Genomic DNA, 11,476 nt, shown 5'->3' on the forward strand with positions numbered 1-11,476 from the left:
TTGTAGTAGTAATAGTACAGTTGTAGTAGTAATACTACAGTTGTAGTAGTAATAGTAGTAATACTACAGTTGTAGTAGAAGTAATACTACAGTTGTAGTAGTAATAGTAATAGTACAGTTGTAGTAGTAATACTAGTTGTAGTAGCTATACTACAGTTGTAGTAGTAATAGTAGTTATAGTAGCAATAGTAGTAATACTACAGTTGTAATAGTAATAGTACAGTTGTAGTAGCAATAGTACAGTTGTAGTAGCAATAGTACAGTTGTAGTAGCTATAGTACAGTTGTAGTAGCTATAGTACAGTTGTAGTAGCTATAGTACAGTTGTAGTAGCTATAGTACAGTTGTAGTAGCTATAGTACAGTTGTAGTAGCTATAGTACAGTTGTAGTAGCTATAGTACAGTTATAGTAGCTATAGTACAGTTATAGTAGTAATACTACAGTTGTAGTAGTAATAGTACAGTTGTAGTAGTAATAGTACAGTTGTAGTAGTAATAGTATAGTTGTAGTAGTAATAGTATAGTTGTAGTAGTAATAGTATAGTTGTAGTAGTAATAGTACAGTTGTAGTAGTAATAGTACAGTTGTAGTAGTAATACTAGTTATAGTAGCAGTAATACTAGTTATAGTAGCAATACTACAGTTGTAGTAGTAGTAGTAATAGTACAGTTGTAGTAGTAATAGTAGTAATACTACAGTTGTAGTAGAAGTAATACTACAGTTGTAGTAGTAATAGTAATAGTACAGTTGTAGTAGTAATACTAGTTGTAGTAGCTATACTACAGTTGTAGTAGTAATAGTACAGTTATAGTAGCAATAGTAGTAATACTACAGTTGTAATAGTAATAGTACAGTTGTAGTAGCAATAGTACAGTTGTAGTAGCAATAGTACAGTTGTAGTAGCTATAGTACAGTTGTAGTAGCTATAGTACAGTTGTAGTAGTTATAGTACAGTTATAGTAGTAATAGTACAGTTATAGTAGCTATAGTACAGTTGTAGTAGCAATAGTACAGTTGTAGTAGCTATACTACAGTTCTAGTAGTAATAGTACAGTTATAGTAGCTATAGTACAGTTGTAGTAGCAATAGTAGCAATACTAAAGTTATAGTAGTAATACTACAGTTGTAGTAGTAATAGTACAGTTGTAGTAGTAATAGTACAGTTGTAGTAGTAATAGTACAGTTGTAATAGTATAGTTGTAGTAGTAATAGTACAGTTGTAGTAGTAATACTAGTTATAGTAGCAATACTACTATAGTAATAGTACAGTTGTAATAGTAATAGTACAGTTGTAGTAATACTACAGTTGTAGTAGCTATAGTACAGTTGTAGCAATAGTACAGTTGTAGTAGCAATAGTACAGTTGTAGTAGCTATAGTACAGTTGTAGTAGCTATAGTACAGTTGTAGTAGCTATAGTACAGTTGTAGTAGCTATAGTACAGTTATAGTAGCTATAGTACAGTTATAGTAGTAATACTACAGTTGTAGTAGTAATAGTACAGTTGTAGTAGTAATAGTACAGTTGTAGTAGTAATAGTACAGTTGTAGTAGTAATAGTATAGTTGTAGTAGTAATAGTATAGTTGTAGTAGTAATAGTATAGTTGTAGTAGTAATAGTATAGTTGTAGTAGTAATAGTATAGTTGTAGTAGTAATAGTACAGTTGTAGTAGTAATACTAGTTATAGTAGCAGTAATACTAGTTATAGTAGCAATACTACAGTTGTAGTAGTAGTAGTAATAGTACAGTTGTAGTAGTAATAGTAGTAATACTACAGTTGTAGTAGAAGTAATACTACAGTTGTAGTAGTAATAGTAATAGTACAGTTGTAGTAGTAATACTAGTTGTAGTAGCTATACTACAGTTGTAGTAGTAATAGTACAGTTATAGTAGCAATAGTAGTAATACTACAGTTGTAATAGTAATAGTACAGTTGTAGTAGCAATAGTACAGTTGTAGTAGCAATAGTACAGTTGTAGTAGCAATAGTACAGTTGTAGTAGCTATAGTACAGTTGTAGTAGCTATAGTACAGTTGTAGTAGTTATAGTACAGTTATAGTAGTAATAGTACAGTTATAGTAGCTATAGTACAGTTGTAGTAGCAATAGTACAGTTGTAGTAGCTATACTACAGTTCTAGTAGTAATAGTACAGTTATAGTAGCTATAGTACAGTTGTAGTAGCAATAGTAGCAATACTAAAGTTATAGTAGTAATACTACAGTTGTAGTAGTAATAGTACAGTTGTAGTAGTAATAGTACAGTTGTAGTAGTAATAGTACAGTTGTAATAGTATAGTTGTAGTAGTAATAGTACAGTTGTAGTAGTAATACTAGTTATAGTAGCAATACTACTATAGTAATAGTACAGTTGTAATAGTAATAGTACAGTTGTAGTAATACTACAGTTGTAGTAGCTATAGTACAGTTGTAGCAATAGTACAGTTGTAGTAGCTATACTACAGTTGTCGTAGTAATAGTAGTAATAGTACAGTTATAGTAGTAATAGTACAGTTATAGTAGCTATAGTACAGTTGTAGTAGCAATAGTAGTAATACTACAGTTATAGTAGTAATACTACAGATGTAGTAGTAATAGTACAGTTGTAGTAGTAGTAATAGTACAGTTGTAGTAGTAGTAATAGTACAGTTGTAGTAGTAGTAATAGTATAGTTGTAGTAGTAATAGTATAGTTGTGGTAGTAATACTAGTTATAGTAGCAGTAATACTAGTTATAGTAGCAATACTACAGTTGTAGTAGTAGTAGTAGTAGTAGTAATACTACAGTTGTAGTAGTAATAGTACAGTTGTAGTAGTAATACTACAGTTGTAGTAGTAATAGTAGTAATACTACAGTTGTAGTAGAAGTAATACTACAGTTGTAGTAGTAATAGTAATAGTACAGTTGTAGTAGTAATACTAGTTGTAGTAGCTATACTACAGTTGTAGTAGTAATAGTAGTTATAGTAGCAATAGTAGTAATACTACAGTTGTAATAGTAATAGTACAGTTGTAGTAGCAATAGTACAGTTGTAGTAGCAATAGTACAGTTGTAGTAGCTATAGTACAGTTGTAGTAGCTATAGTACAGTTGTAGTAGCTATAGTACAGTTGTAGTAGCAATAGTAGTAATACTAGTTATAGTAGTAATACTACAGTTGTAGTAGTAATAGTAGTAATAGTACAGTTGTAGTAGTAATAGTACAGTTATAGTAGCTATAGTACAGTTGTAGTAGCAATAGTAGTAATAGTACAGTTGTAGTAGTAATAGTACAGTTGTAGTAGTAATAGTACAGTTATAGTAGTAATAGTACAGTTGTAGTAGCTATAGTAGTAATAGTACAGTTATAGTAGTAATAGTACAGTTGTAGTAGCTATAGTACAGTTGTAGTAGTAATAGTAGTAATAGTACAGTTGTAGTAGCAATGGTACAGTAGTAGTATTAGTACTATAGAGTAAAGTATTTCTTGTCATCCCTCCTCCAGGACTTTGACCCCCCCAGTGAAGAACACGTCAAAGACCTCCTCAAGACCAATACGGAGCAGAGAGACACACAACCAAAGGTACACACACACACACACACAGACACAACCAGAGGTACACACGCACACACTGACACACAACCAGAGGTACACACACATTACATCATTTAGCAGACGCTTTTATCCAAAGCAACTTATAATAAGTGTATTCAACTTCGGTTTTCGAGAGAACAACTAGTCACCAGAAGTCATCAGTGCATCTCCTTTAAACAAGCATCTAAGAGCATAAACCAGAGCCAACCTACAGTGCAGAAACAAACGAATGCAATAAGTGCCACAAACTAATATGAATACAATAAGTGCAATAAGCTAGTATGAATACAATAGATGCTAAGTAAGTGCTAAGTGGAAGGCTAAGGGTAGGCCTTTTTGAAGAGGTGAGTTTTCAGCCTGATGAAAGATGGGCAGCGACTCTGCTGTCCTGACGTCAGTGGGGAGTTCATTCCACCACTGTGGGGCCAGGACAGAAAACAGCCGCGACCGGGTCGATCGGCCACAGGGACCTCTGAGCGACGGGGCGACCGATCGCCCCGAGGCGTCGGGCGGGGGTGTAGGGCTTGACCGTGGCCTGGAGATAGGAAGGAGCTGTTCCTTTCACTGCCCTGTAGGCTAGCACCACAGTCTTAAACTGGATGCGAGCTCTTACAGGGAGCCAGTGTAGAGAACAGAGAAGGGAAGTTGTGTGAGAACTTGGGGCGATTGAACACCAGGCGAGCTGCAGCTTTCTGGACAAGCTCCAGAGGTCTGATGGCCGACGCCGGGGCTCCGGCAAGTAGTGAGTTGCAGTAGTCCAGGCGGGAGATGACAAGAGCCTGGATGAGCACCTGCGCCGTCTCGTCAGTGAGGAAGGGGCGAATCCTCCTGATGTTGTAGAGCAGGAATCTGCAGGAGCGTGTAACCGATGCAATGTTTGCTGAGAACGACAGTTGGTCATCCAGGGTCACAGCCAGATTTCTCGCAGTCGGAGTTGGCGTCACCACGGTATCATCAATGGTGATGGACAGGTCTCGGTGCGGGCAACCCTTCCCTGGGAGGGACAGTAGCTCGGTTTTGTCCAGGTTGAGCTTGAGGTGGTGTATCGCCATCCACTTTGAGATATCAGCCAAGCATGCAGCGATGCGTGCCTCCACTTGAGTGTCACCGGGGGGAAATGACAAGACCAGCTGGGTGTCATCGGCATAACAATGGTAAGAGAAGTCATGCGAGCGAATAACAGAACCCAGAGATGTTGTGATCACACACACTGACACACAACCATAGGTACACACACACACACTGATGCATAACCAGAGGTACACACACTGACACACAACCAAAGGTACACACTGACACACAATCAAAGGTACACACACACACACTGACACACAACCAGAGGTACACACACTGACACATAACCAGAGGTACACACACTGACACATAACCAGAGGTACACACACACTGACACACAACCAGAGGTACACACACACTGACACACAACCAGAGGTACACACACACACAGACACACACCCAAAGGTACACACACACTGACACACAATCAAAGGTACACACACACACACTGACACATAACCAGAGGTACACACACACTGATGCATAACCAGAGGTACACACACACACACTGACGCATAACCAAAGGTACACACACACACACTGACACAACCAAAGGTACACACACATAGACACACACTGACACATAACCAGAGGTACACACACACTGACACACAATCAAAGGTACTCACACACACACACTACCAAAGGTACACACACACACTGACACATAACCAAAGGTACACACACTGACACACAACCAGAGGTACACACACACTGACACACAATCAAAGGTACACACAATCAAAGGTACACACACACACACTGACACATAACCAGAGGTACACACTGACACACACATGACCTCTGACCTGCTACGTCCTCAGGGCTGCTGGAGGGTGGATCAGGATCAGGATCAGGAGGAGGTGAGCGTGGGGGAGGTGAGAAGGACCAGGACAGCCCAGCAGGAACAGACGTGGTCACCTGGACAGATGAGTCAGTGTGCAGGTAAGACTGCCTTCAGAAGATAATGACATCACTCTGACATCACTCTGACATCACATCTGTTCTTCTTTCAGATGTGTCAGAAGTTAGTTTTGAAGCAACCAATCAGAGCTCAGTTGTCGTGGGTGACCTGATGACGGAGCCAAATGGTACTCTGACCTCTGACCTCCAGACCGACGGGTCCCTGACTCCTCCTCACCTGGAGGACACACGCACTACAGGACAGGTGAGCCACACACACACACAATGCTTACCGACTGAGGAGAAATCAAAATAACTGAGAGAGAGAGAGAGAGATGTTCATAACATATTATAAATACAGAAATATAAATTATTCTGTAGTATTCTATAATATTCTAGGATTCTGTATTATACTGTAGTACTCTGTAGTAGTTCAGGAGACAAATACAACACAATTGTATTTTCATTGATTTCATGTGTTTGTTTCAGCAGCCAATCAGCAGGGAGGATTCTTGAGGATGGAGGTCCACCTGCCCTTTATCACAAAGGAAACAAACTCCTCCACTGATGATGTTTTCTAGAAAGAGAAACCTTCATCATCTTCATCGTCTGTGTTTAAACCGGCTGATGAGGTCACAGACAGCTCACATGACTTCCTGTGACCTTTGACCTCAGGTCAGACTGAATACATGTTTGAATAAACTTTTACTTTGAAAGGTTTCAGCTGTGATGCGTTTGTGGTTCCTTTAATCCAGTGGTTCCCAAACATTTTCTGTCAAGCCCCCTTTGATGATATAGGAACATTGTAAGCTCTAAAGTATTAGTTTTTCTTTCTAAAATAAGCACATATCACTTCACAGTTTAAATAGCAATAATAAAATCACTTTGCACAGCGACTAGACTCTGGATGCTGTGGTGTTCTTTGTTCCTCTACTCGGCCACGTCACGGGGCTCCGTGCCTCACCTCACACTTCAAACTGTCCAATGAGAACTCTGCACACGCTGATTCCACTGCCGGTATTTGATTGATTTATTTTCATTTTCAACAAACTTACCAGTAACATATAATCAGTCTAAAGTGAGTTCAACGAGAGGTCAACGACTGTGCCGATGCCCCGTTCTACACCAAGGAAAGCAACCCGAGACTCAGCCCCGTCCCCCGTCCTCTTGTCCCAGCTGATCCTCATCTGACTCATAAAGAAAGTTCCCAAGTTCAGAATACAAATTTAACCTCCATTCATAAATCAAAGGAATGTGTTTAGATCATACAAATATATTAGCAAATTTAGAAATTATGATTTGTAATCAAAACTAAAAATATGTCTCTTAACACGTGCTTTCACACATATTATTACATCACATTCTGAATATATAAAGTAAAATTAACTTCAAATGTTAAAATTGATGACCCGCCGACCGAGGCCAAGGAGGAGCTCAGTGGACAGACGGTCAGGACGGGAACAGAGAGATGATTGAGGAGGAGGAAAGGTTATTGATGAGAACTCAGCTGTTCTGAGTCTCACAACAGAGGAAAGGAAAGAAGTAGAGGAAAGGAAAGAAGCAGAGGAAAGGAAAGTAGCAGAGGAAGGTATGAGGGGAAATGGAGGAGGCAGCAGTAAAGGGCCGAGAGCTGAAGCTGACCAGAGTCAGGCTGCTGGTCCAGAGGAGAGTGGGGGGGGCTTGTGTTGTGGAGGAGGAGATGGAGTACGACTCTGACGGTCTCTGTCACAGACTCACAGTTATTAACTGGAGATCTGTACAAGATGCATGAAATTAATAACTTCCTGGATGAAACGTTTGGAAAATCTGTAGACATTTTAAAGTATTTTCCAGACGCAAACAAGTTCATTAAAAGTGTTTCAGCATACAGAAAGTGATTCATTAGATGAAAAGAAACGTTTCCGTCTAAAGAAGCTCATGACGAGTCTCAGGAAGCTAAAGAAGAGAGATGAAGGGAACGGTTCCAAAAGGTTAAGAACCTCTAAGTGAGTCTATGGATGTGATTCACTTCATCTTTCTGTTACTGGTTCTTCTCTCTGTCTACATCACCGCTCTGTTTCATCTCTCAGTGCACAAGGTGAGGGTTTGTTTGTTTAATGTTGATGAGGTGACAGGAAGGTCTATTGGACGGGAATGGCTGCTACCTCAGCTCTCCTACAGGGGGAGGGTCCTAACTGTCAATGACTTGGTTGCCTCGACCCTTTGGCACAGACTGGTAGTCCTGCCTCCACCACAGGGCCTGATTAAAGAAATCCAGAGGGCAGTTGTGGACTTCTTCTGGTCAGGGCCTCACTGGCTGAGATCTGCGGTGCTGTACCTGCCGGTCCAGGAGGGAGGACAGGGCCTGGTGGACATCGCATCACCCATCACAGCCTTCAGACTGCAGACAGCTCAGAGACTGCTGTACAGCTTCGGCCTGCCATGGACTGATACTGCCTGTGTGCTGCTGAGGAGGGCCTGAAGCTTAGGTTGTGACAAACACCTGTTCCTACTTCAGCCCCAGTCAGTGGATCTAACTGGTCTGACACCGTTCCACCAGTCCGTCTTACAGGCGTGGCAGGTCTTCACAGTCCAGCGGAGAGCTGTGACGACACCAGGGATGTGGCTCTTTGAGGAGCCACTGTTTGGAAGCAGCTACATCACATCCCAGGTCCTGACATCCGTCAGCCTGAGATCCAGACTGAGAGAGGCCGGCTGTGTGAAGCTGGGTCATCTGATGAAGACCCCCATCCCTCAACTAGTGGAGCTGATCAACATCCGGTCCAGCAGCTGCTCAGGCTGGTGGAGGAGGTCTGTGCTTCCCTGCCAGAAGTCCTCAGAGGTTTTGTTGGAGACCGTACACTATCTGACCAATGGGACGATGAATATGTCGGTGAGTATGTCTTCCCACCCCTGGCTGTCTGTCCTGATGTGGGACTGTGGGAGGATGAGGAGGACATCCTGCTGTCTCAAAAGACACCCCAGTTGGGGGACTTTGAGACTCTGGGGAGGAAAGCAGCATATCAGGTCAGTGTGAAGGGTGTCGAGGTGGTCCGAGTCTTTTGGCAGGGGATCCTCCCCAAGGGGCTGTTGGCGGTCTCTGTACAAACTCCCTGCAGACAAACGGACAGGAGACCTCCAGTGGAGGATTGTACATGGGGCCATAGCTACAAACGGGAATCTGGTGCACCTGGATCCTGGCTCAGGGGATAGCTGTCCTTTCTCCTCGCAGACAGAAACCATCCACCATGTGTTCGTTGAGTGCTCCAGACTGGTGAGACTCTTCAGCCGCCTGAAGGCGTGGTTTCAGGGCTTAGGAGAACACTTTTCTTTCTGTCTTTTTATCTGTGGTCCAAACTACTCTGCTAAAAATAAAATCTGTCCACACACTAATGAATTTCCTTTCAGGACTGGCCAAACTAGCAATTTGGAAAACGAGGAAAACCCGTGTGAGGGGTGAAGGGTCAGAGGACGTGAGTTTGATGCTGACGGGGCTGCTGGCTGCTCGGCTCAGGGTGGAGTTTGGCTTCTATAGACTGACAAAGAAAACTGAACTCTTTGTGAACATTTGGGCTCTGAACGACGTTCTGTGTTGTGTTTTTTCTTTGGTTTTGTTTGTTTGATTTTTTTGCATGAATTAAGTTTGTTGTAATTTTTGATAAACAGTAAAACTGTAAACGAAATTTTATTAGAAATAAAGATACTAGACAATCTCTCTGTAACATGAGCCGCTCTGGGGGGGCGTGGTTGGAACACAGTGCATGTCACGTCGGTTCCGCTTGATTTCTTTTTCTTTCTTAGGTGCAACCACATGATATAGAGCCCTATCTTTACAACTTGTTTGCAATTGTATTTGTTATAATTGAACAGCAGCAGAAGAACGTTAACAAAATATTTTCGACTTTCAGTTTAGAAAAGTTTTAGAAACTCAGAAAACTGAAATCATAACATTAATTTGACAAAACATGAATCACAATTGACACGTCTTCATCTGATAACCTGCAAGTCAAAACTGTGGGAACACCAAACCCTTTTACTGCTCATCTCTCTCTCTCACACACACACACACACACACACACCCAGAGACACACACGCACACACACACAGAGACACACACACTGTAAAAACAGTATAGATGAGAGGATGATAAGCAGGAAGTGAGATTAGTGAAACACCAGAAGACACTGAACGCACACACACATAATGCATACACATTTTACACACACACACACACTCATATTACACACACATCCCTGTACTTCTATCTTTGTGAGGACCCGCAGTGATATGATGCATTGAAAGCCCCTCACCCACCTAAACCATCTCACTAAACCTGAACCTCAAAACCAAGTCTGAACCCTTAAACAGACCCTTGAAGGACCGGATAACATGTCCTCACTCTGTTGGTATAAAACTCAGGTCCTCACTACGTAGCAACTACAGGAAAACACACACACACCATCTATTTACTATTCATCATCTCATTATTAAATAATCACAATTTCTGTTACAAAGAAAAGAACATGAGATCAGTTCACCTCAGACCTCAGACCAGTTCACCTCAGACCAGTTTATCTGAGACCAGTTTACCTGAGACCTCTGACCAGTTTATCTGAGACCAGTTTACCTGAGACCTGAATACCTGAGACCTGGTTACCTGAGATCAACACACAGTAGATGCACAAGTCCCTGGTCTGGTTCATGATCTGCTTTTAGATCCTGGTCTGGGTCCTGAACCTGAACAGGCTCACATGGAAGACTGGTAGTGTCCCTTGTGTGCATTAAATATCAACAGAAGCCTTAAAGCTTTTTGTTGTTATTAATATTTCATCATCTCTATTGTCTTTATTTGTGTCCTCCATGTTGGTCCTCAGATCCAGATGCCACATTTATTATTGTGTTTTTTATTAATATAATTTCACCGATAAAGACTTTCACGTTAAAACAGATTAGATTAGAGTTTAGCTCCTCCCCCTCATTAGCATACAAATGAAGCGCTGACCTCAGTTAGTCTTTAAAGTTTGACCCAAAATACACACAAAGACACAATAATACTCTGTTCAGAGAACAAAAAAGATTAGAGAAGTCACGTGATGTAGATATACTGTAAATATTATTATTATTATATAAACTGTAAATATATTATTATTATTATATATACTGTAAATATATTATTATTATTAAATAGACTGTAAATATATTATTATATAAACTGTAAATATATTATTATTATATATACTGTAAATGTATTATTATTATTAGATAGACTGTAAATATATTATTATTAGATATACTGTAAATATATTATTATTATTAGATATACTGTAAATATATTATTATTATTATATAAACTGTAAATATATTATTATTATTAGATATACTGAAAATGTATTATTAGTATTAGATAGATTGTAAATATATTATTATTATTAGATAGACTGTAAATATATTATTATTATATATACTGTAAATATATTATTATTATTAGATATACTGTAAATATATTATTATATATACTGTAAATATATTATTATTATTAGATAGACTGTAAATATATTATTATTATTAGATAGACTGTAAATATATTATTATTATTAGATAGACTGTAAATTAATTATTATTATTATATATACTGTAAATATATTATTATTATTATATAAACTGTAAATATATTATTATTATATAAACTGTAAATATATTATTATTATTATATATACTGTAAATATATTATTATTATTATATAAACTGTAAATATATTATTATTAGATATACTGTAAATATATTATTATTATTATATATACTGTAAATATATTATTATTATAAATACTGTAAATATATTATTATTATTATATATACTGTAAATATATTATTATTATGCGATAGACTGTAAATATATTATTATTAGATATACTGTAAATATATTATTATTATTAGATATACTGTAAATATAT

At 38.7% G+C, this 11,476-nt stretch overlaps 1 protein-coding gene across 6 annotated transcripts in view; it reads left to right on the forward strand.

Moving 5' to 3' along the window:
• The window catches only part of kiaa0586 (KIAA0586 ortholog), a 92,545-nt gene extending 86,279 nt beyond the window's left edge, over window positions 1-6,266 (forward strand). For 5 of the 6 annotated variants that reach the window (XM_076107326.1, XM_076107327.1, XM_076107322.1 and 2 more), the window contains 4 exons: window positions 3,480-3,557; window positions 5,468-5,588; window positions 5,660-5,811; window positions 6,036-6,266. In XM_076107326.1, the coding sequence (XP_075963441.1) occupies window positions 3,480-3,557; window positions 5,468-5,588; window positions 5,660-5,811; window positions 6,036-6,062 (378 nt within the window). In that variant the 3' untranslated portion in view covers window positions 6,063-6,266. The remainder of the gene's footprint in view (window positions 1-3,479; window positions 3,558-5,467; window positions 5,589-5,659; window positions 5,812-6,035) is intronic. The other variant, XM_076107324.1, reaches the window with a different exon arrangement.
• Window positions 6,267-11,476: the final 5,210 nt, after the last annotated feature.

The sequence above is a fragment of the Anarhichas minor genome, unplaced genomic scaffold (genome assembly GCF_050575085.1).
Source record: "Anarhichas minor isolate MPS153535 unplaced genomic scaffold, ASM5057508v1 ptg000038l, whole genome shotgun sequence".
Classification (NCBI taxonomy): Eukaryota; Metazoa; Chordata; class Actinopteri; order Perciformes; family Anarhichadidae; genus Anarhichas; species Anarhichas minor.